Genomic DNA, 24364 nt, shown 5'->3' with positions numbered 1-24364 from the left:
GTCGTTTGGTTGGCAAGTAGAGGAATCAAAGATAACCGAGCAATTTTTGGTGGAATTAATGCTCTGAACATTTACCGCTACCTATTGGTCAACATACGTCTCACTATAGATATCACATTACAATGTATAATTTGTAAAATTAATCTATGCTTTAACAAACCATAAACATTGAAAGTTTGGCATTTTTCTTTAAGTTTGTGAAGATTGCCGGAAAGTATGTGAGTGAAATGGTCTCGCATTATAGCCCTAAAGCCAAAGGCCTAAATAATAGGTAAGGTAGTCTATTGTGAGGTTTATGATGTTATGAAATCAAGGAACAAACCGGTATACACTTTTGGTACGGGTAGGCTACGCTTAGGCTCAGAAGTCTATCAACAGGGTTGCCATACCGTCCTTATTTCTAAGATTTGTCCTTATTTTAAAGGTCCGTGTCTTAGAAAATATGTTTGTCCTTTTTTTTTAAGACATGTCCTTATTTTCACTTGCGTCCTTATTTTTAGGGCAGAGATTCGTATTTTGGGCATTTTGAAACCTTTAGTATACCATTTTGTACCAAAGAGATACCAAAATTAAAAACATGCAGATAGTGTCTTGTTTTTTTTGATTTTTTTTTAGGAACATTGGTTGCTTTTTCCTATTGTGCACTGTTTAAGGTGGTATTCGTCTTTCGATTCCTAGTCGTCCTTATTTTTGAGTTGAGACCGATGGCAACCCTGTCTATCAAGCTAGTCAGATTTAGGAAAGTTTGCCACTATTTCATCAGAAAAATCGTGCGTTCGAAGCTATTTTTCAATTTTTTGTTAAAATGTTATAGCTTTACATAGGCATAAATCTACCTTTTAATCTTACTTACAACAAAACCTGTTCTAGTTTACAGGTGCACTACCAGAAGACGTCACAATTTGACGGCATCCAGTAGTTGTGAACTTGTATACTAGCCTACAATTAGACCATTAAAACCTTAAATACCAGTAACTAAAATCAAATTTTTGCGTAGCTTTTCTTCCAACTTGACCTGTTGACCGCCTACCTTGAACAACAGCATGCATGACCTACTTACGGGGAAATGGTCACTCCCTTTAGCAAAGTATACGGTACATATAGCACTCCATTAGGCCAACAGTAATCTTAGTTACCGTTACTAATACTAAGGCAGCAATAGTTTACTAGTAGTACTGGTATTATGCTAGTACAAAACTTAGGTCTAGGGACCTAGTGCGGTCCTGCAGTGAAAAGTGAAGTAAACGAATTTCATTGGATGCCGTTATGGATGGTAGGCTATTCTTTGGAATACAGGACTAAAGTTTTCAGTCCTGTAGACGGAGTTTGTTGTAGGTATAGGGGCCTGCTGCCCATAGTAAAAAATGTGATATCTGCATGCACACCAAACGTTTTTATTTCGACTCCGTTGTTAAATAAATAAGCAAAAAATAGAGGCTTCAGTGCATACCATCACACAAAAATTTGCGGCTTAGCAAACATGAGTTATTAAAAACTGCCGTACTTTCCAGTTGGGCCTGCTTGTACATGCAGTATAATGGCCACCGGCTACTTAACTATCTTTTAATCCCAACTCTCAGGCCAGCAACCATATAAAACTACGCCAGGCAATTAATTAGTTAATTTAAGTACGTATAAGTTGAAGGTAATTGATACAGAATTTTACTGACATATATACCTTTTTAATAACTTTTTATTGTAGGCTCTAGCCTATTGTAGTAACTTTCAGCTCCATATTATTGTGTTTAAAAAAATGCTAGGTTTCCTCAGGCAAGCAGTGACAAAAACGGTAAGACTGTAAGAGTATATCGTATTTAGTGGATCCTACAGACGTATGTTTGAAGCGTAGATTGAATAAATATATAACGATATTTCATATTGCTGTTGATACTGTATCATCTTGTAGGCCTAAGTGCTTTCTTGAAATATGTTTTATACAGTATTAATAAATCACATATTCGTATAAGACTAAATGATAACAGAATGTTTTTTCAGGTTCAGCAAAGTTTAAGAAGCTTTCATGCGACATGTGTAGCACATAGTGGTGCTAAATTTACTCATGTTGATACACCAGAAAATAATTCAGACATAACTTTTGACTTTACTCCAGAAAATTATAAGGTTTTGTCTATCACTTAGACCTATTTCAGTACAACTTTGATTTCCAAATATATATACAGTAGTATGTAACATTAGTTTGTTTTATTTAAAATTGTAAATTATAAACGTTACTTGATAAGCCAAGTAATCCAGACTTCAATTATAACGAAGCTAAGATTATATCTGCTTAAAATTCCAATACTACGTGAATTCCAATACTCACATGAACTCTTTGGGACTTAAATTCAATTATGATGAAAAGTTCATGCTTACTTGGCCTCGGTTCTTTACTTGCAAAATTGCTATCTATGTTCCACAGAGAATTGATGCAATAATGGCCAACTACCCAGAAGGACACAAAGTTGCTGCTATGATGCCAATCTTAGATGTTGCTCAAAGGCAGCATGGCTGGCTCCCTTTATCTGCCATGAACAAAGTAGCTGATATACTGCAGGTTCCTTCAATGCGTGTGTATGAAGTCGCAACATTTTACACGATGTACAACAGGTTTGTTGTGTTCGTTATACAGTATATACATATGTATTTATGACTGTCTTTATCTGTATACTTATTCCACTGTTCCATGCAAAAATAGTTTTCTTTTTGTTATGCAAAAACTTTGATTTTTATTTGTGTTAGAATAGATTTATAAAGTTAGAAAGATAGAATCAATGTTTGTGATGTATTATAGTGTAATTGTACCCATGCTGCAATTAAACTGTTCAAAATAAGTTTATTTTCTATTGTTGTAGGAGTCCAGTGGGCAAGTATCATCTTCAATTGTGTACAACGACACCATGCATGCTTTGTGGTTCAGATGATATTTTAAAAACAATTCAGGATAAGCTTGGCATAAAAGTTGGTGAAACAACCAAGGATAAGATGTTTACTTTGAATGAAGTTGAATGCCTTGGCGCCTGCGTCAATGCTCCAATGATTCAAATTAATGACATGTATTATGTAAGTTATATGTTTTTGTCAGTTATTAAAACTGCTGCTAGATGTTTGTGAAGTTGTTTTGTTATTTCTTTTATGTCAAAGCTAACTGCATTTTACTTAACAAATACCTTATCTTCAAAATGCTAGTACTGCATATGTCAATGTGTTGAGTCCCTGCAAGCTCAGGTCACTGTTACTGAACCATACGTTTTTCACGCCCAAACATTGACGCAATGACATGCGACTTAAAAATAATCACGATATACTGTATTGTTAATAAGAAAGTTTTTGGCGGCTTTTGAGCAAGTTATGCTTGCAAATAAAAAAAGAAGGCTGCCACTAAGCTAATTTTTCAGCTTCTTGTTAACCCAAGATAAATGTTATAACATAGTAACCTAAATCTACCTTCCAATCTAACTCCAATAAAACCTTAATTAACCAAAATTAACTTTTTGCATACCCATCCTCCTAACCGCCTATCTTTAACAACAGACTGTGTGACCTACATACGGCCAGCTACTCACATTAGGGTCATGGATCATGTTTTGAGAAACTCTTGTTAAATAATTGAACTTGTTTGTGGTTTTTATTATATCATCTTGTCTTGGGCTATAAAGGTTAACATAAAGATAGGCTATATGTTAACTTACACTACAGGAGGATTTAAAGCCTAGTGATATGGAAGAAATTCTGGACGACTTGATAGCCGGAAGGGCACCAAAGCCTGGCCCAAGGTATGTTGTGATCACTATCTTGCAGCTTGATTACAATGTTTCTCAAAGTGAGGGAATCGCCATCTTGTGGTTTAAAAAATGTCGTACTAAAATGTTGTGGCTATACACCAGGTTGAATTCACTCTAAAAATCTCATTTGCGACGATTTGCAACTGCATGCGTCGCAACACTGACAGTAGACATTTTTTTATTGCTGCCGGCTAACGCAATCACATGAGTACAGACAAGTTTACTTTTTTCACATCATTGAATAGTCTAATGACTGACAACCAAGTGACTATGCACGTGGGTCACGAAGGCCAATGTAGGTTTTTTGTTTTGCAAGTGCTTTGTCTGGCAATGACACAATTGCATCCAGGTAACAGCAATTTTTAGGCTACTTAGTTATTTTTAAACTGTGTTCTGTTAAGGTCAGGAAATATATTTTCAATTGTTTACTTTATTTAACACACGGGAACTTTCCAAAAACTTGTTGTAAGAACGTATGTCACATAGTTACTCGGTCTCTCTTCATAGGGTTTTTATAGTCCTGCAAATGCTTCAACGACATTAATCAAATGTAACACTGCACTCCAACCTTTTTGCTAAAATGATTCTGTTTTTGCTATTGTGACTAATTTTTTAACTGTTTTCACAGTCAGTAGTGTTTTAGAGTTTATTCTCAAGGGTCAACTTTTCGTTTCCACTGAAGTAAAATTAAAGTCATAGTTTTTTTTTTATATGTGAACGTATCTAAACAGTTAGATTTTAATAATGAGCTAGATCTGACTAAAAACTTTGGAAACCACTAAATGCCAATAATGCTCTTCCTGGAGGTTGATGACCAATCTTACAATGCTAAAAGGGGGCGAATGGACAAAAAAATTGAGAAATACTACTTTTGTATATTCATATGTCACAAAACTATTTAATTGGTAACTGTATAACTATAAATATGTAACCATGCATGAGTGTATAATTAGTACTTCATCAAATGGTGGACTTATTCGATGTTATGTTTTAATCTAGGAGCAAACGGTATGCCTCTGAACCGCTGACTGGTTTAACGTCCCTGACAGAGACTCCCACCGGACCAGGATTTGGTGTTCGTGAAGACTTATAATGTGTAGAAAGTGGCTGATTCAGCAATGTTATTATGAAATTCTCTATTTGTGTGTACATTTTACCGCCATTAAATTCTTATTTATGAAACGCTCACACTGTCAAATGCACCTCGAAATTCCTCAAATTTCTATTGTGTCTTAGGGAATTAATTTTTTTTGAAGCCCGCTTGGCATACTTTACGTAATAATTAGTTTCAATCTGTTTAAAAAGCAAAACCCAGGAAAACTGCCCATTTCGAATGTAATACACAATGGGCGAAAGAATAGCCTATACTGAATCCATTATAAAACTTCGCAATGCAGAAACGAGGAAATGCAAGCAAGGAAAGATTAAGTTTATTATAGGAATATAGGCTAAGTTAGCGATTGACTAAAAGAAGCATGAACGAAACAAAAAGCAGATAAAAGCTGTTCCCAAACGAGGCGTTATTTCTTCACGTTGTCGACCACCGTGTGAGACCATTCGTGCTGAACTTTGCCGTACTGTGAACATTAAAAAATAGCTTAAGCCTGGTAGCTTCATAGAAGCTGACATTAAATCACAGAACTGATGAATTTCCTGTCACCTGTATGTCAGTCAGCTGTTTATAGTATTTTTTCGCTACGTAAGGTCCGTTTTCCATGGTTGGAATATGGTAGTCCTTGCCCATGTATCGGATTCTTTCAACGGGACAAACCACACACGCCGTTCCAGTTCCAAATATTTCCAGAATCTATAAAAAAACGTTTACCAAGCCTGTAGGTTCGGGTTTAAAGAAAAAATTGTGTTCTTTCATCCGGTACACTTTACTCGGTTTTCCTGGAGCTTTAGTATGATATCTTCCATCGTGATAACACCTTCTGTAACCTTAAATTCACCCCACTGCTTGGCAAGCTCCAAAAGGCTTGAACGAATAACGCCAGGCAATATAAGGCCTCGATCCAACGAGGCGGTGACGAGTTCTTTATCTAGGATATGCAGTAAAACGAGGATTGGATTAAAATAATATATTTCAATTTAATGCACATACACCGTCATCCAATCTTTAACCTCCATGGTCGTTGATCCAGAAAACAAAAACATTCATTGTTCCAACTTCCGTCAATTGCTGATTATCCCCATAAAGCCATAAAACCTGTTGGAAACCTTGTTTCTCTGCTTCATGTTGAATGGAAATTGTCGGACCGTAGTTACTTCAAAGAAGATGCAAAATACTCGTTTAATATTTTTGTAACACTACGATACGATCATGCTTACGAGCTGTAGCTTACTGTTAGTTTAATAGTTTTGCGTATACACCACAAATCAAACTTAATGTAACTTTGATCAAAACGTACAGGAAAGTGAATTGCATATACAGTGAGACCTCGTTAATCCGGACCACTTCGTTTCGTCAAAAAATGTCGGTTTAGCGGGGTATCCGGATTATTGGAAAGTAAAAAATCAATCAATCTTGCAAATGCAGCACCGTGTTCGATACGCAGTATGCACCTTACTCCAATTCTAAGTACCGAGTTTCTGGCTGGACAGCAACTAAAATAAAATTATATTTTTTGTATGATCCGACCCAGTGTCGAACCCCAGAACCACTGTATTAAAGACGAATGCTCTAAGCCAGAAGTGACGAACATGCGGCCGCAAATCGGTTTGACAACCGCTCTTGCATGGCGAAGCATTCCGGCGGGACCAGCAGTCTAGAACTTTCTTAGGCCTGTTTCCAAATTTTGCGCAATGCGATATCAAAAGCTGATAGCACGATTGAGTCGCAGCAGTATGTCTTCAATAGATTGCCGCACTCAACCTATGTAATGTACGTATTTTTTTGCGACCGCTGAAGCGTTGTTTGTTAGTGTTGATGAACAATTTATTTTTTCGTTTCTAAAATACTGTACAGTATTTCATAGTATGACTAAAAAGCTGTGCGGCTTACTCAGCTGTAACTGACAAAGTGGCTTGCCACAACGAATAGGACCGTCACCGCTGCTACAACGTCATTATGCAACGCAACGTAATTATGCGTAGATAATAATCGGCTATTGTTTCGTCAACAAACTAACAATACTGTATTAGGACAATCGTGAATCATTTTCGCTTAACTGTTAATAATCCGGTTTATCGGATTTTATTGCTATTGATTTAGCACATTTGTTCCAAAACTTTTGTGTCGGAGTCGGACAGCGGGGTTTCCGGATTAAAGGGGTAAAATGCATAGGAAGAAATCCGTTCCCGGCAGTTTTGTGTCGGATAGCGGGGATTCCGGTTCATCGGGGTCCGGATTAACGAGGTCCCACTGTATACCATTAAATAGCATAGGTTTTGCTAAACTAGCGGCTTAATTCGGAGGTCTTAATCATCGATTTTGATTACCAACTGATAAATTGATCCTAAAACATTGTCTAATTACGTTTCATGATTTGAATTTAGGCAATGAATAAGAACCGGCAAGTAGCCTAGATAACAAATTGATGCATGAAGACTCGCATTTGATTTACTAATTGACTTTCATTATCAAGTACATAATAGGCCCAGGATGTAACCAACCTTGTTACTGCTGAAATTAGCTTTGGTTGTTAATGCAACATATTAATTATCAAAGCGTGGTCTTTCTTAGCTTAAGTTAAAAGTCATTTAAGCCTATTAGGGCGTTATTTATAACATTCAAGAGCTCAGAAATTAGAAATGTGTAATCGGATTGCATGATACTGTATGAAGAAAACTTGGAGAACGCGTTACCTTTATTTCATTGCAATAGATATGTACTTAGCCGCCTTATTAAAACACATAGTCCTACAGTCCTGTAGCGATCAATTACCATGTTTTCTATTCCTATTTGAAAAGGTTTAATACCCTTTGGCGGTAAGACGGATAGTTTTATTATGCGCTCTTTAATACAAATAGGTAGAGTGCATCGCCAACAGGTTCAGGATATAGACTCAAAGTTTACTTTATTGGAAGCTTTGACAAGAGCATAAGTTAGGGCTGTAGCCAAATATCCACCGACTGTAAGTGGATTGGGATTGAATTGATAGAATATACTTGATACAACACTTGATAGAAGGGCAGCAGGAACATCTGCTTAGCCCGCTTTCAGGTCTTTGTGTTTACATCTCTCGGTCATTGATCACCGCGTATTATAGGTGAACCTTTTCTCAAACAGATTTTAAACTGGTAAGATTAAAATCGAGTGGAACGGTTATAACTTAAAAGCAATGCAACTGCACCTCTTACTGACCACTGCAACAACCAACATTAAGCTGCTGTACCTTCCCAGTTTGTAAGCACCGGCGCCACCTTCAGCTGCCCTGATGTATTTTGGGTCAGCAAGCAGCGAAACAGGATTGAGGGTACCCGTTTTGAAGTAGGGCCCAACAGGAGACAGGATACAATATAGAAGAGCTGACAAGCTTCGTTGAACACCAAGACTGGGCTATATGAAAGGTAATACAAAATAGAAGCTTAATTTGACTGAAAAGACGTTTTTAACAACTTACTCAAATTTTTATTATTGCAACTTTGCAAGCACCACTAAAATTGCATTCAAAGTGCAAGTCAACGTATATGATTAGTTTGTTATTACTGACTGTATATACCTCTGTGCCAATCATTGTAGGCCGTATGTAAAGCGACGCTTTGTTGGAGCGGGGCACCCAGTCCTGATCCACTCTAACTAATTCGCTGATGCAATCTAGCAACTCCTTTTGGTCAAATGTCTAAATGAATATACACAAATTGCATTTTCTGCAGCAGAAAAGATGTGAAAAACCAACCACGTGTATAGCGAACAGGTTTGTGTGACGTTTTTCCTGATGATCAATTTCCATAGGCAACTGTATCCCGCATGACATTATTCTGAAAACTAAGAATCTTCTAAAATTCCAGAATTTTTGTAATGCTTATGTATTGGGGAGAACAGTAGTGGCTTTAGGGTGAGGCGAGCGAAGTGGTCACCTCGGGCCCCTCTCCAAGGAGCCACCCCGTCCCCTATTTCAGTATACGCGCTTTAAAAATAAACATTAGCATACGGATATTTTTAACTAGTCGCACTTTTTCAGGACAGGAGTCATTTACTGTTTCATACTAATTAGCTGTATAAATTTTATTTAGAATAGGTTGTGTGAATCGAATCTCCGTGTTAATTGGTCCCCTCCTGCTTTGAGATTTCTTTTATAATAGTTTGATGCTCAAACGCTCAAACGCCAAAACGAAGAAAAAGTTGTGTCATCTGCTGGCAAACCTCTGAGGTATTAAGCGCTCGGTAGCAACAAACAAATGAACGGTGTAAGATCTTAAGGGCCATAGAGGAAGATTTAAGGAATCATAAACTGAAAAGGAATGCACAAACAAACTTCAGGCAGTTTGTTTTTTGAAAGAAAAGCAAAATTTTATACATCTTAGAGTTAGACCAATCATTCTATCGTTTTATTTTTCGTCAAAAGCGCAGTGGGGACGAAAACTCAAACCAGTTGTTACCAACACGCGCCAATGAACAGGAAAAAGTTGCAAAGCCCAAAAGGCTTAATAACGTGCTCAAGAGAAATAACGTTAACATTTGCTGGTAACAACTAGCACAGCCACTAAACCTATGATTAGTTAAAACCATAAAACATAAGTTGAAAAAGCGAAAATTAAGCAGACGAACAACAGGTGGTGATCCAAGCAACTAATGAATGACAATTGCTTCAATGCTGTACATCAGTGGATGGGAAAAGAAACCCACTGTAAAAGAAAACCCATCCCGGACAACAGCCCGGTTTCTGATGGCCACAGCACTAAAGAAGGGCGTTGTTGAATAGCCCTAGTTTGTACAGCAAGAATGCACACCAATGATAATCTTTGGAAGACGTCATGACAATACTGCTCGATGCAAGATGGAAACTTCTCTGGTACATCGACAATGATGTGCGATGTACCATGTAAATTCAAAATGTTAAGATAAATTAAGATAGATTGCTGCGTCTCCCGTTATTTTAGGCCCCCCAAAGTTAAGTCGCGCCATACCTTGCCTCGGGTACCCCCAACCTTAGGCCACCAGTGGGGAAGAACTAATGTAGTTGAAATATAATCACAAGGGATTTTGTCAAAGGATAAAACGATGCCTTTCCAAAATGGGAAAGGTCCCAGTGAACAATGTTAAAATAAAAATAACATTTTATTTTCGCAATTAAGTTACATCATTATCCCTATTACCTTTAAAGTTTGCTCTTAGTTTAGTATTTTGCAGTTACCGGTAAACAAGATCTTTCCGCGCTCATATACATCCGCTTCATGTTCTCCATTGGTCTAAACATTGCAATTCGGTTGTCTTCGGTGTGGAAAGCTTTCATACCTTCGAATAACTAAGAGGAATATATAAAAAATTTTAACCAAAACTGTAGTATAACGGAAAGTCTAAAATCGAGATTAACAATTACACTATCATAACGAAAAATAATAACTCTTTAAAAATCATCTCATTTATCCCAAAATAGCAAATAAAATACCAGATTAAAGCAAGTAGGTGCAGGTTGATAAGACAAAGACCAAAACATGTCAATAAAACATATCTTATATACTTCTATTGCGTAATGAAACACAGATGTGGCGGGGTGTAGACTTAGGTTCTCTAGAGGTTTAATACAGGGAATTCCCCAGCCGTTCTCTTCATCCCACTTCACCGACAGCATGTGATCGGTATAGTGTGAGCCGAAAGCGCATTCTTCCGGATTTGCAGGTTTCGGCTTCGGATGTGAAGTTAATCGATACGTCAGATCGGAAGCCTATACGTTGACAAAACAAAACAGGTACTTAACAATACTCAAAGCTGACTTTGTGTTAGTTCAGTCAAAACAAGGTAGATACAGTACTTTAAACTATACGAAAATTAAGGACATTTAGTCACATAGAGTAGTTTAATTGCAGAAATTTGTGGCTTAATACTCAAACATTTTAGTAAGTTGTAGTTAGCGGTTCAAATCGTAGGATGCAAAATTTGTTTATTCTGCTCAAAACTCGTAAAGCTAACAGAAAAAATGTTTGGATTTGTTTAGTTTGATGATCAGAGATACAGTTATCTATATATATGTATATCAGATAACGCTTCATTAACCTTAATTTCTTTACGCATAAACACTGTGACGTTGTCACGCGCATTGTTATCTAAATCTAACTAGGCTGTATTTTGTCATTTTGTGCACACAAGGGCAAGGCACTTCTTATAAGATCCTCTTACTTTTTTTACCTAAGTTCTTTTTATCAGCTCATATTGGGTGGATGAAGTGCCTATCAGTTTGTTCCAAAAGTAGTTAAATTTCCTATATTTTTCGCCATTCATAAAAGATCGTGTGACTATATATATTATATAACTTATACTGGCAAGGCTCTTTTATTACATTTTCTGGCAATGTTGTATTGTTATAACTTAACTGGCCGTGAATATGCCACTCATACCAAAGTGATATCAACTGTTGTAGCAAAAAGAGTTCAATTGTAACAAAGCACAGTGTAATTGCGGAGAATTTGATTTTATTATCGATTTATCACTATTATAGGTGTTTTTTTCTGAAGCATGACCATGACCACTACATGAACATGAACATCCATCGTGAATGTGCATTGTTATGCAACTAAACTCAATGAAACGTTTGATTAAACATCCATAAAAGTTTCTATTTGAATTAAATTCGACTTACCTTGAATGAAAGATGAGTCCTGTGAGGTTGAATCTGCAAAAATAAAAATTTCTACGTTTTAAATCAAGTGGCTTTTTTATTGTATATTTAATGGTATGCAGAGTGTTGCACATCGAGAGGAGACCATCAGGCACGTGTCTACCTGTACCCAGGGGATTTTTGCCACGTTTGCAGGTAGCCTACCGCGGCTCTGTAGGGTCTGAAAGAAGCCCGCTGGTTCCTATACTGTTTTAATATATGTCACATTTCGTGTTTATAGGATAGGTGTCGCCTATATAGCAGAAGTGTCGGAGCAGCGCACCGACAGCACCACACTCCTGCCTGTACCAAGTACTTCGAAAATCTACGAAAAACAACCTAAGCTTGATTCATTGTTATTATAATTGTACAAGGTCAACCTTCAACACAAAATTACGATAATGCCATTCAGAATTAAAGTATGTCGCCTTTGTTGTTGATTCTTTTATGTCTAGGAAACTATAGGCCTCTATTGCTTTAATATAAGCAATGTTTTTTTTTCAAGAATCTGGGTCATTGATATGTCTTTCAGCTTTATTGGTGTAGGGTCTTTTTACTCGACTTAACAGTGCCCTATGTATGATACTGTAATGATTTTACTTTTTTGGTTTGTTCAATGTCTTGCGCGTGACACGCAAAAAACATAAAAGTCCTTCTAAGTTTTTGGTGACACGCAATTTCATCATTAGCCTATCTTACAGGGTACAGAGTTACATCTTACAGTTTTTTAAATTTGCATCGCATGCTTGTCAGAACAGACAAACAAAAGAAGTTTCGAGTTGAGTCACATTATGAAAACAGATTTCCTAATTGTGTTATAATAATTTGTGCTAGCCTTTTGTTTGGAACCGAAAAAAGCAAGAATGTACACTTGCGTTAAAAAGTTAACTACCGGAACTCTTCGCTTTGGATATGACTTTACGAGGCCGTAGCGGTCATGTGCAAATGACTTGAATACAGTTTATGTTGACCTACTTTCTATCCAATCCAGGAAATATTTCGAAGTACTATTTTTAAACTCTGCTTAAAAACGTGGCCAACAATAGTACGTTATCGTAGTTGACATTATGTTGTCGACCCCTGTCTAACCACAGCTCGAATTTTAGGAAAAAGATGATCTAGGGTCAAACCGGATCTTCTAAGGATATAAAACAGTATTGATGGTCAACACGTCTTAATGGTTGTGCAGAACATCAAGTCACTAACATCGCAAGCGTATGCTTACGCTTACGAGTCAAGTCAAGTCAAGTCATTTTAATTACAATAGCATGTCGAATCAAATCAAGTCGGCCATGTTCACCGAGTCTTGCCTTGTTATTTACGATCAACTTTTTGTTATACGTAGTGACTAAGCTGTACTTCAGACACTGGTGGCACAGCGATTCAACTGTTTTTTTATGGCTTCTTGTTAACCTAACGCAAATCTTTTAGCATAGTAACCTAAAGTAAATCTTCCTTTTAATCTAAATCTAAATTCAACTAAACCCTAAATACCTTAAATCGACTTTTTGCATATACCCATTCTCTTAATCCCCCATCTTTAACAAAGGGCTGCGTGACCTACTTACGACGAAATAGCCACTCTGTTCAATTTTAACCATTTATGACGTTTTTGCACGTTCAATATAGATTATGTTACATATTGATGTTTAAAGAAAGTATTTTACAAATATTAAAAATGATTTTATGACGACTTGAATTAATTTGGGTTGCAACTAGAGTCAATGTAATCGAGATTCTCACGTTAACACGGCTAAGTCAAGTCTTTACAAAAACCAGTGGGTCTACACCTGCAGACTCCAAAAAAGGTAAGCATAGCGCAATTAAAAGGCTTTCGTTCACCAGTTAAACCAAAATGTTTTGGAAAATTTGCCTAGTTTTCAGTCCTTTTTCTTTTTGCTGTGGCTTTCTTCAGACCAATTATGCAAACATATTGTCATCGCCATATAAGGTTAATTCTTCGTGATTGTATGACTTCTATACGTAATATGACAAACATTGTTCGCTAATAATCAAAACCTGATCAGGAAGTATTTGCAAAAAAATAAAAGCAAACGTTCGTGTAGCTGACATTTTTTTTAAATGTAAGAAATCATTTAATTTTCTTTGTCTTTTATTTCGGAGGTAGTTTTACGAAAGGTGTAGTGCTCCAGTCCTATCGTCATATCACCCTGTATAACTATGTCTAAACATCAATAGTAAATGTTTAACAGTCATTATACCCAAGCCTTTCGTCTGACTTGAAGATCTTTGAAACTGTAGTAGCCTACATTTTTGTGGGCACTATCTTGTTTTTGAATACTTTAATTTAAACTGACCAAGTTTGATGCTACCTTACTCGTATACTTTGACAGTATTTGCACACTACGTTTGGTACGATGTCGCCTGGTTAAATCTTGAGAATAAAACTGCACAAATTCCGATAAAGCGATAAGTAATATTTGTTACCAGCAACCAGCGGCATCAAACTCCTTGATTTTTACTAGACTAAGGCAAAACTCTTAGATTTAAAGTAATATTCACAAACTGCAAGGATAATGGGTAATTTTACCGTTTATTAAAGTATATTACCGATGCTAGAGTTCCGTTTTTTTTCGGTCGTAGAATGCGTGCACATCTAACAAGTTGTAGCATCTTTTATCTGGCCTGGTTGCAAGAACATCCACCAGATTTTTTAGGTTAATCCACCCTTTGTTTTCTAACTGGTTACAGTACAATCACTCACGATGATACTACGTTATTCTTTTAATCATATAAAACCGGATAAACGTATGCATTGTAACGTCTACGCCAACATTTTGCTTGACACTGCATGCACGTTTGGGGTGTGTGACCGATGACATATCACACATTGTTGACCAATCGGCTTCTGCAAATCATCTGTCACGCTCTATATGATAATAAATAATGAGTTCATGCAAGTGACAGTGAGAAGCTGATTACACTATACTTTTCCTCATAGGGCTTGCTTACATTTAGATCAAGCTAATCCCAAATTTGCTCAATGGTTTTTACATTAAAACTTAAGTTCCAATTTCTTTTTGCTAGTTATCAATAACATAACGATTTCTATACAATAAATGTAGTACAGACACTTTGAAAATCACCGATTTCATCCACAACAAAGATTGATCGTTTGATGATTTAACTACTACGTATACCTTATGGCGTATACTTGGATGAAAGCTGTTCAAATACTGAAGTTTTCAAAGTCAACTCCATTTGCTTTGGTAAGAAACTGTAAAGCAAATATATAAATAAACCACTTTATAAGGAATCCAACTTCAAAACTGATAAATAGGAGCGAGCATTTTTATTTATTTATTTTTGCAGGTGCAGCAATGCATGGCACATCGGGACTCCTTCAAGGTAAAAAATATATAAATGTATAAAATAATGTAGGTGCCCAAGGTGCCCACTTTTTATCAAGATGTAAAGTAAATGATATTTTAGATTTTTAAATATATAGGCGTCTGAAATCGAGTACCACTACACGTCGAATCCTAAACCGAAGCCAGCCAACTCTGATTTTTGCAAGTTTGGCACAAACTTTACCGATCACATGCTTATGGTGGATTGGGATGACGTCAAGGGATGGGAAATCCCCGTAATCAAACCCATCGAAGACGTGGGCTTACATCCTGCTGCGTCTGTTTTACAATTTTCCACCGAGGTGAACATTACGTGATACTGTAATTGGCAATTTAATGTTTTTAATTAAGGTACTATAAAGATTCTGCGTGCAGAACAACAAGAATATTTTACTTAGTTCTATTGTGGAAATCACTGCTTAAACAAAACCTTCATTAAAAGTGCATCGTACGTTGTACCTTATCCATGTGAAGTACCAACTTGCTTTATCAGCTTACAATGTAATCTTCGTTCAGTTATATGAAGGGCTTAAAGCTTATCGCACCGCGAGAAATAGGATCAACATTTTTCGACCAATGGAAAATATGAAGCGGATGAAATATACGGCCGAAAGAGCTTGTTTACCGGTTAGAATGAAATTGCGAATGAAGTATCATCTTCGTGGATAACGCAACATGGGTTCAATACAGGTATTCGACAAGCAAGAGGTAATAAACTGCATCTGCGAGCTCGTCAGAGTCGACAAAGAATGGGTGCCTTATTCACAAAAAGCATCTTTGTACATCAGACCGTTTATGATCGGCACCGAGGTATATAGTCTATACCTGAGCACGTAGCGCCAACAGAATCAATAACATTGATTTCAACATAGCAGCTAGCAGCTTGTTGTTTACTTAATTTTTCAGATTTCTCTTGCTTTGAAGCGGCCAAACACGGCTAAGTTCCTTTGCATAATGTGTCCAGTCGGTCCCTATTTTGCAACGGGTACCTTTAGCCCCATATCGCTGTTGGCTGATCCAAGTTACGTAAGGGCAGGTAAAGGCGGCGTCGGTGCATACAAGTTGGGAAGGTAAATACTTTTTACATTTTTGACATCATAATGACGTCAACTTCTATGAACAATAGAAATCTCAATGCGATAATTTTCCGACAGCAATTACGGTCCAACGATCATGGTCCAGGCAGAAGCGGCGAGTAGAGGGTGCCAGCAGGTACTCTGGTTGTACGGGAAGGAGGAGAAAATTACCGAGGTTGGAACGATGAACTTTTTCATGTTTTGGATCAATGAAAACGGAGGTTTGTACTTGAATGGTTTTGGCGTTTAAACGGGCTAAACCAATCAAAAACCAATTAATCATTGATATTTAATCAATCAAAATATTAAAATTTAATTTCGATTTGAATATTGAAATTATGTTGTTGGCGTTGCTTTATGAAACCAAACCACGTAAAATCCGCGCTCTACGTGTACATTCTCTAGACATATAACTCACCGCGTTGTCATCAACCAACAGGAAATTACATGTCTACAACGCAACACATTAAGTACGTTGTAGACATGTAATTACCACCACAAAAATTACTAAAACAAACAAAATTACCCAAAAGCAATTAACCAAGAGATTTTTTGTGAATTTGCACAGACAAAGAACTTGCCACCATGCCCTTGGATGAAGGAATCGTGCTCTCTGGTGTCACCAGGCGTTCTCTCATAGATCTTGCCCGCCAATGGGGAGAATTCAAAGTGACCGAGAGAAAAATTACGATGAATGACGTTGTCATGGGCTTGAACGAAAATCGAGTATGAAAATAATGAGCAAACTATACTTTATTCGCTAGTGTTTTCGTCAGCATAAAAGAAAAAATGACAAAGCCTAACCAGATTACTTTTATGCCGTAAGGTTACGAAGAAGGATGGTAAGGAAAAGATTATATTTTGCTTCAAATGATTTTTCGTTATTTTCCAGGTTTTGGAAATGTTTGGTACAGGAACAGCATGTGTCGTGTGCCCTATCGACCGTATCCTTTACAAAGACACAAATTTGCACATTCCCACTATGGAAAATGGACCTTACGTTGCAGGTCGCTTTTACAAAGAATTGGCGGACATACAGGTGAATTTTAAAGCAAAAAAAGCGCAATCAATATATAACTTATACGCAATAAATTGATTTCATACTGTTTACTGTAGTTCAACAGAGATAATTGTGATTATGTTGGGCATTATACGGTGTAGGCTACATGACGAAAGTCCCGGCAATTAGTGCTAAACTAATCGATTCACTACAAGCATCATCACCTACATATACTATATGAATATGTGGTACCACTAAAAATGTAATAGAAATGCACGTTTGGTTGAAATACCAAATAACTTAGTAGCAGAATTTTGCTAACGGTTAAAGCAATATTTTTTAGTACGGGAGAGTTTCTCACGAGTGGGCTTATACGACTGTTGAGGAATATTAACATCGCCGCAAGCAACTACAATAACGAGATATATTTTCCAATCCCGAAATTCTTATTTCTTTGCTTCCTTCTGAACTCCAGTCCTTGATGAGCTTGTGTTCGTCTTGATATTTTACTGATCTTATCCTTCTTAAAAGGGAACTGCATAAGATTATATGCGAACAGTGAGAGAGCTGAGTGATGGTGTCAGTTTACCACAAAGATGAAGTTTTACTAAATACTTTTATCTTCAAGTAGAATAACCTCAAGAAAAAACAACTCGTATTAAACGATTATTGGGCTCTATTTTTCTAAATTAAAACCTGGTAAGAGTCAAAAGTCAATAGTCAAATGACAATTACATCGATCAGGCGGAGATACGATGTGTGTCAATGTTTTGTACAATTTTATTTCACGAAACATGAAAAAAGTATTAAAAACGATAAAAGAATGTTGTAGAGATTAGGATTATATACAATAAATAAAAGCACTCCGTAGGGGTTTCTTTGGTGTGCAGTTAAGGAAGATACCCTACAGCTGACAGTAAACTAATGAGAAATGGGTCTAGAACAAAAGAAAGAAAATTCAATTCTCTAGGCCTAGGGCAAATGGCACTAAAACGACTAAAAACAGATCAAAAGCTTCGTTCTTCAAAAGAAATCATACTGAGTGTATCTTCCCTGGTCTACTCCATTAACTTCTTAGGCTTCCTTCCATGCTTTGGCGACAAGCTTCTACAGAATGTTACGTCAGAATTCTTGTCGCCTCGTCGGAGTTTGCTGCAAAATTAGATAATCAGGATACTGCATAAACGTCGTAAAATCATTTTAATACATTCTCATATCATTTAAGCGCAGGAAACAAATAAAACACGCAATGATAGATTAATTATCACCGGTTAAGCTTTGGCTCCACATACGACACTGGGGTTGTTCTTCGTTTTACACGTCCACCTACTGTTTCCTGCAAGCTATGTAAGTGACGGGTTTAAAAAGCATCTCTGCTAAGTCTAGGACAAAAAAAAAACGCAAAAAGAAGCCAGCTTACTTGTTTGTGACGTCGGCCATGGGTAACACCACATTAGCACTGTTGGAGAGCTGGAATATAACAAGTCAAAAATAAATTTGGGCAATGCTTAAGAACGGCTAACAGTAAGTAACATAACTGTCATGGTGTTACCATTTACCGATTAGTTGCTTACACTTAGTGATGCTTGAACATATGTTACATATATTTTATCTATGATGGCCGGTTTCACAATCACAAATTTATTGGTATCACAAAGTCATATAGTAAAGGATCTACAATTAAAAAGCCTAAAATTTTACATCACAGAACAAAACGTAGTGCTCATAAGATCCAGAAAAGAAAGTCATTTACCTTAATTCTCTTCTCCGGGTTGGTGATAAAGCTATCACTACTGAAGTTAAAGTATTCGCTTTCAACCGTGTTCAGTTTCCGAGCTGTATTCTCCTTATTTGATTTCCCTTCTTTCTGAGTTTTTATTTTTTTTGCCACTGCTTTTTTGGGTTTGTTTTTAAATCTAACCTTTTTGGATGCTTTCTTGCCGGTGAAAATGGATGATTCAATGGGCTGAGTGAGCTCCATAGAAATAACGGACAAATCTGTTTTATCCAGACTGCTTTCATCTGATGAAGTTGGGTGTTGTGAGTTTTTTAAAGGCTTTTTGGTGACAATTTCTACATTTTCCTGCTCCAACTGATTTGTGGATTTATCACTGTGAGCTATTTTTTGCTTGGTCAACTTTTGTGGTTCTTCTTCACATCCATCCCCACAATCTGCAAGACTCTAGAGACAAAATCATTGTTGTAAGAAATAGTTGTTAACGGGGAACACTTTAAAAGTTAAGCATATAAATATTGCAGCCGTTACATTAACAGTTTCTTTGATATTTTCTGCCTCTTCATCCTCTTCCAATGGAAGATCATTGAGATTAAAGGAGTCGGGATCAAAGCTACAATCTGAAAAGAGTGATGTTCGCCGCTTCTTCCTACAAACACAAAGATACTTGCAAGAATGTGCGGCATGATTTCACTGCTGCCTTCAAAATTAATACCAACCTTTTCACTGGAGCGACATCATTTTCAGTCATGTTGATCCAGGTTTGTAGAGTGATATTAGACAAAGGGGACCTTCACATAAATGACAGTATAAAGAAAAATAATAATCTCTATGACATGCAATTATGTAGCCTACTTTTCAGACTCGTCTGGATAAATGGTCGAGTTGAGAGAAGATGGTGTTGTGCAATTTGAAAGCGATTCCTCCAGGTCAGAGTGATTGAGACTCGTTTCCTGCACAATTGTTAAATCGGGATGCCACTTGAACAAAAAACAAATGAAACTAAATTTAACAACATAATCCTTAAAACAACTCGCCAGGTGAAAATCAAATCAGACTTGTAATAGGCATAGGCAAATGACATAGAGAGCGAGAAATGTCTTCTTCTCTACCTTTGAGCTATGATTCCTTCTAGTCGTTATTTTGGATGAAGCTACTCTTCTAGGTTGGAAGCTAAAAATTAAAACACACAGTTGCCTGAATTGTAAAGCAGAGGTTTCATTCTGAACATCATACACATTCGTTGCACACAATACCAGCTAAAAAGTTATCCATCTTCGTTTTCTGTCGCAGTTTCCATACCTGAATTCAAGTGAAGAACTACTAGACTGGCTCGTATTGCGAGTTGCTGATATGTTTTCTTCAGGTTCATCATACAATTCTTTAAGTTTTGGCTTTAACTCTTCAAGTTTTGAACGCAATGATTGATAACGTTCATCTTTTCTTATTAGTTCTTCCTATTTGTGTCCAAAAACATACTCTAAATGTGAACAACTACAGTACATATAATTATACATATACATCTATGTTTTTAATTGTTAAGCATAATTATAACAGTCAAGGCAAGATACAGATGACCGTCAGGGGTTGTCAAATCAAAACGCTCATAACATTACAAAACAGACCTTAAACTTGCATTTATGGCGACCCAATTATTGATGGATAGCACATGGAATAACTGTATACAGGGTTTACCTTTGTTTTTCTCAACTCCAGCAATGTAGCATCCAATGCAACTTCGCGTGAATTTAGATTTATCCCCATTGTCATCATATTTCTCTGCCAAATCACATTTTCAAATACAAAAAAATGTCTTGTTCAAAAATGTTAAAAATGTTCAAATACAAAAAGGAAATCCAACCGTTTCAAGCTTTACAAGTAGTTGATTACTGTTACGTATGACATTAACTCTACTAATTACACAAACGTCCAAGCTGTAAGTCAATAAACCTGTGCAATCCCCATTGCTTCCTCCAACTCGCTGACCTGTTTGTGTCTCTGGGCCAAAGCAAATGCCAGCTGTTTGTTTTTAGTAGAAAGTGCAGATGCTTGTCTCATGACAAAGGACTGAGCTGGAAGAAAAATAGTTTTGGTTGGTTTCTAGACTGCAATAGCAAATATCATTGCCCATTTTAATTTTAGTGGCATAATTCTTGCTTGTCATGTTTTTGTCTTTGACCTATCTTTTGTAACAATTGCACCTAGTTAATATTTTGTGTTGCAAACAGGGAGACAACTGCAGTGTTTAACGGTTTAACTTCGGTTCAGGTTTTACAAATTTTTTTTAACCGCTCTACTCCGGGTTACGTTTGCATCGGGTGCACACATTCATCCCGCACCGGGTTTAGGTTCAGCAAGAAATTTAATTATAATTGCTAATATAAGGATCGCTCCATGTTCAAATGACATTGTCTAGCTAATTACACTGCTCAAGTAGCAGTTTGTTACCTTAAGGAATTTCATCATGAGTGGGTATTTCTTAGTTTAGGTTTTCTACGTTTGGAAATAGGCAAAGGAAACATGTTTTCTATAACTCGGATGAAAATATTGTACTGAACAAGTGGTTACAATTGCGAAAGGTTCAAATCTGATTCATTTTTTTCTCTTAGTCTTCAATAGTTCTGGTTTGGTTTGGGTTCAGGCAAATTTAATGCACCGGTATTGGGTTCTGATTCCTGTTCAGTTTTCAAAAATCACCCGCTCAAACCGGTTTAAATGTTTAGGTTCAGTTCCGGTTCGACAACCTGGTAGCAAATAGTTCACGCTTACTACTTTGGACATTTTTTAAGACTTGTTTGGTGTGATAGTGTTGTTGTCATCAAAAAGATGTTGCAATACTTAGGGATTATGGTAACCAAATAATGCTAGACAAAAAATGCAGTTCATATTTGCAACTGAGGGTGGTATACTTCACATGTCAAAGATTAGTCTTAAACAATAAAAAATATAAAACCATTTTGTTAAAAACTGATTGGACTTGGAGGGTACTAAAGCTCATGATCCCAAGTTTTGGAAAACCTGTGTTAAAACAATGCAGCCCTAGATATAACATCTGTCTTTGATACTTTTAGGCTACTGGATTAAAAAGTTTACAAACAACTGAACATACAAAGAACATCCTTAGGATGTCTTTTTTTCTTATGAATTCCCGATGCAGTGAAACTTCGATCCTGTGAGCTATTAAAACTTTTCTCAAGCTTATTGCGAGACTCTTTTGCTCTTTTCAGGATATCTTTATACTTGGAGGATCCATTCTTCTTTTCACTGTTTTCTTCCATTCTTTGAAAGCAATAGGCCTACCAGTTAACGGGAATTTATTTCCCAACAAACTTTTGCTAATTCATTACACCTGAAAATTAAAAGAGTATACATGTATTAAAAATAATTGAAATTGGTAATCTTGTCTAGATGTTTTTTTTTCACTTTTGAAATAGCCTAAATCAGGGTGTCAAACCGCAGTTTATCTCTAAGAACACAACAACGATGTCTGCCTTGTTTCAAATCACGTCTTGAAACCATGACAACTGCAACTGTCTTTGGCGTACTAGTTAAGCACACCAAACTGACCTTCGGTGTATGCATCACACAAAATTCACCTTGGGTCCATACCAGACAGCGAGCCTTGTAAAGTACACAAATAATATTATACATTACTTTTGAAAATTTAGAAATATTTATCTTAGGCTGGTAGACAAATAATCATGTGTGCACCTGCCAATTTGTAACAAACTCAAGTGGGGCCCTATGTATAAAAATTCATATCAGTTACAAATTTAAATAAATTGGAACTTTCAAAACAGAAAAATAAAAAACTGGAAATATCACACACAAGAAACAAATAAACTGCATTAATTTATACAGCAATCAAACTGGATAATTTTAAATCAGAAAATAAAAATTCAGAATGTGCCAGAACAGAGGTTAATCCATATGAATATCCGAAACAGGAAGCTATATATATACTAAAGAAAGTAATTCCAATATACTAAATAAAATAATTAAAACATATTATCGTTTAAAAGTATACGTGGACGTTGCTTGAAATTTTAAAAATAGACTACAGTTGTACGTTGTTTTTCTGGTGGACTGTATTTATCTTTTCATAATTTTCCAATTCATGAAATTTTTGGATGAAAAATCCAACTGCTTTATTTTCTGGACTTTTCAACGATACCTTGGGGGTATCGTCAAAAAGACTTCAGCAATAAAAGGTAGACAAAACGCAAAGCCTGTGGGCCCTGTTTTTTGGTCGTAAACTCAATTGGAAAGTATGACAGTTTTCAACGAAAAGTCTTGAGTGCAAAGGGCGCAAATTTTGGTGATGATAACATGCCCTGAAGGCCAAATCCTTCGTTTAGAGATCGCAACGTGTTTTAAAGTTGGAATTAGGGTGCAGGCATTTCAATAAGTAGGCTACAATTTTGAGAGTGCAGTTGGCTAGTTCCTCCTAGGCCACATAAGCTGCTGACTGATGTATCAATACCGGTATGTACCAAATAGAAGTAAGTGCGCGTGGTACCGGTTCTCCTTTAGAAACTAGGCTTAGCCTAGAACCTATGCAGTAACCTTTAGAAGCCTTAGGCTACCAAATACCGGTAGCTTATACTATTGTATAACTTAGGCTAACAGTATGGAGTCTACAACTTTTCATTAGTCAGTACGCCATCTGATTGGCTAAGCTTTTTGCCCAGTGCCTAGCTTGTACTCACTACTGCCAACATAAGCCTAGCAAGATAACTTTTGCCTAGGCCTATTTTCGTTTTCCAAAGTCCAGAGTCTGCACTGTGTAATTCGTAATTCCCGCTTCAGTGGCGCTCATTAACATCTTCTAGGCCAGGGTTTCTCAAACTGTGGATTGCGACCCCGTTTGGGGTCGTGAAACAAATTTAATTTTTATAAATTGAATTGTTTGAATTGAATTGTTTTTTGTTTATTTTTTATTCGCTTTGCTGTTTCCATTATGTGGTTCTTTTATTACTGTAGGCTACAGTTACTATACTTCAATGGATTGTGTGCAATTGCATGATTTTGCCAGAGACAAATATACCACTTGAAATTTGTAATTGGATGTTTATTGTTTTAACATCATTAATGTGTAGGCTACCGCTGAAGGGGTCGCATACAAATTTCTTGCATTGCAGAACCATTTGTTGGGTTGCAGAACCAAAAAGTTTGAGAAACCTTGTTCTAGTCTACACATTAACGCAAAGTGTAGCAATGGTAATCTCAGTTTGCTTCGAAATTCATGAAAAAAGTTGTTCTATTTAACTTCATCATTTATGGAAATGTTGGGAGTCCGTATGTTGTCCAGTATCCAGTCCATAACAAGCGGTAAGCTTTGCTTATTTTGTAGCAATGCTTGTAGCTTTACACATCTGTGGCAGTTAAAACATTTAGTTGTCTATGGTCTTATAGTCTTAGCATATTAGTCTATGGTCAGGGCCACAAAAACTATATCCCGGATTTATGTAAGAGAATTGTGTTGATTAGTTAGACAGAGCTCCGCATTTTGTGCACTGCTTTTCACCTTTAAACTTAGAAATTGAATAAATCAGTCAATAGTTATGAGTCATGACATTGTGTGTGAAATTGTTTATCTGTTATACAGTGTCAGACAACTTTTAACCCGAAATCAACGAC

At 36.6% G+C, this 24364-nt stretch overlaps 4 protein-coding genes across 6 annotated transcripts; 2 read left to right on the top strand and 2 right to left on the bottom strand.

Moving 5' to 3' along the window:
* The first annotated feature begins 1193 nt into the window (after positions 1–1193).
* LOC143464597 (NADH dehydrogenase [ubiquinone] flavoprotein 2, mitochondrial-like) lies at positions 1194–4964 on the top strand. Its single transcript, XM_076962466.1, has 6 exons — positions 1194–1789; positions 1996–2121; positions 2420–2607; positions 2853–3060; positions 3697–3773; positions 4782–4964. The coding sequence occupies exons 1-6, from the start codon at positions 1754–1756 to the stop codon at positions 4873–4875; spliced, it is 729 nt and encodes a 242-aa protein (XP_076818581.1). The 5' UTR covers positions 1194–1753; the 3' UTR covers positions 4876–4964.
* Positions 4965–5100: 136 nt separating this feature from the next.
* LOC143464595 (branched-chain-amino-acid aminotransferase, cytosolic-like) lies at positions 5101–14355 on the bottom strand. Its single transcript, XM_076962462.1, has 10 exons — positions 14114–14355; positions 11525–11557; positions 10409–10612; positions 10082–10192; positions 8447–8566; positions 8120–8283; positions 5907–6049; positions 5667–5824; positions 5443–5589; positions 5101–5359 (listed from the first exon to the last, which is right to left on the bottom strand). The coding sequence occupies exons 1-10, from the start codon at positions 14174–14176 to the stop codon at positions 5303–5305; spliced, it is 1200 nt and encodes a 399-aa protein (XP_076818577.1). The 5' UTR covers positions 14177–14355; the 3' UTR covers positions 5101–5302.
* LOC143464596 (branched-chain-amino-acid aminotransferase, cytosolic-like) lies at positions 8192–17553 on the top strand. 3 transcript variants are annotated; one of them, XM_076962463.1, is made up of 11 exons: positions 8192–8294; positions 14629–14772; positions 14876–14911; positions 15012–15215; positions 15430–15540; positions 15604–15723; positions 15820–15983; positions 16068–16210; positions 16558–16715; positions 16882–17028; positions 17333–17553. In XM_076962463.1, exons 2-11 carry the CDS (start codon positions 14707–14709, stop codon positions 17381–17383), a joined length of 1200 nt encoding a protein of 399 aa, XP_076818578.1. In that variant the 5' UTR covers positions 8192–8294; positions 14629–14706; the 3' UTR covers positions 17384–17553. The 3 variants fall into 3 exon arrangements, with proteins under 3 accessions (XP_076818578.1, XP_076818580.1, XP_076818579.1); XM_076962465.1 differs by lacking the exon at positions 8192–8294 and adding an exon at positions 10564–10636; XM_076962464.1 differs by lacking the exon at positions 8192–8294 and adding an exon at positions 13246–13350.
* A 149-nt stretch (positions 17554–17702) lies between these two features.
* On the bottom strand, positions 17703–22067 carry LOC143464594 (uncharacterized). The gene is made up of 12 exons (XM_076962461.1): positions 21834–22067; positions 20675–20796; positions 20420–20503; positions 20027–20181; positions 19837–19897; positions 19580–19704; positions 19444–19515; positions 19256–19373; positions 18743–19171; positions 18410–18459; positions 18258–18332; positions 17703–18141 (listed from the first exon to the last, which is right to left on the bottom strand). The coding sequence occupies exons 1-12, from the start codon at positions 22000–22002 to the stop codon at positions 18048–18050; spliced, it is 1554 nt and encodes a 517-aa protein (XP_076818576.1). The 5' UTR covers positions 22003–22067; the 3' UTR covers positions 17703–18047.
* Positions 22068–24364: the final 2297 nt, after the last annotated feature.

Source organism: Clavelina lepadiformis, chromosome 7 (genome assembly GCF_947623445.1).
Source record: "Clavelina lepadiformis chromosome 7, kaClaLepa1.1, whole genome shotgun sequence".
Classification (NCBI taxonomy): domain Eukaryota; kingdom Metazoa; phylum Chordata; class Ascidiacea; order Aplousobranchia; family Clavelinidae; genus Clavelina; species Clavelina lepadiformis.
This window is presented reverse-complemented; position numbering and strand designations above follow the sequence as displayed.

Bases quoted from the DNA above. Each gene is read 5' to 3' on its own strand.
- LOC143464595 (XM_076962462.1), bottom strand. From the start codon at position 14,176: ATGCTACAACTTGTTAGATGTGCACGCATTCTACGACCGAAAAAAAAC. The intron at 8,567-10,081 runs GTAACTGCAAAA...ATATTCATTTAG, and splicing joins CGGAAAGATCTTGTTTACCG to ACATTTGACCAAAAGGAGTT. The intron at 5,590-5,666 runs GTAAAGTGTACC...GTTTTTTTATAG, and splicing joins TAAAGCTCCAGGAAAACCGA to ATTCTGGAAATATTTGGAAC.
- LOC143464594 (XM_076962461.1), bottom strand. From the start codon at position 22,002: ATGGAAGAAAACAGTGAAAAGAAGAATGGATCCTCCAAGTATAAAGAT. The intron at 20,504-20,674 runs GTTTATTGACTT...GTGATTTGGCAG, and splicing joins AAGCAATGGGGATTGCACAG to AGAAATATGATGACAATGGG. The intron at 19,898-20,026 runs GTATGGAAACTG...TTTAATTTTTAG, and splicing joins AGTTCTTCACTTGAATTCAG to CTTCCAACCTAGAAGAGTAG.
- LOC143464596 (XM_076962463.1), top strand. From the start codon at position 14,707: ATGGCGTATACTTGGATGAAAGCTGTTCAAATACTGAAGTTTTCAAAG. The intron at 14,912-15,011 runs GTAAAAAATATA...TTAAATATATAG, and splicing joins CACATCGGGACTCCTTCAAG to GCGTCTGAAATCGAGTACCA. The intron at 16,211-16,557 runs GTTTGTACTTGA...GAATTTGCACAG, and splicing joins TTGGATCAATGAAAACGGAG to ACAAAGAACTTGCCACCATG.
- LOC143464597 (XM_076962466.1), top strand. From the start codon at position 1,754: ATGCTAGGTTTCCTCAGGCAAGCAGTGACAAAAACG. The intron at 2,122-2,419 runs GTTTTGTCTATC...TATGTTCCACAG, and splicing joins TTACTCCAGAAAATTATAAG to AGAATTGATGCAATAATGGC. The intron at 3,774-4,781 runs GTATGTTGTGAT...GTTTTAATCTAG, and splicing joins GCACCAAAGCCTGGCCCAAG to GAGCAAACGGTATGCCTCTG.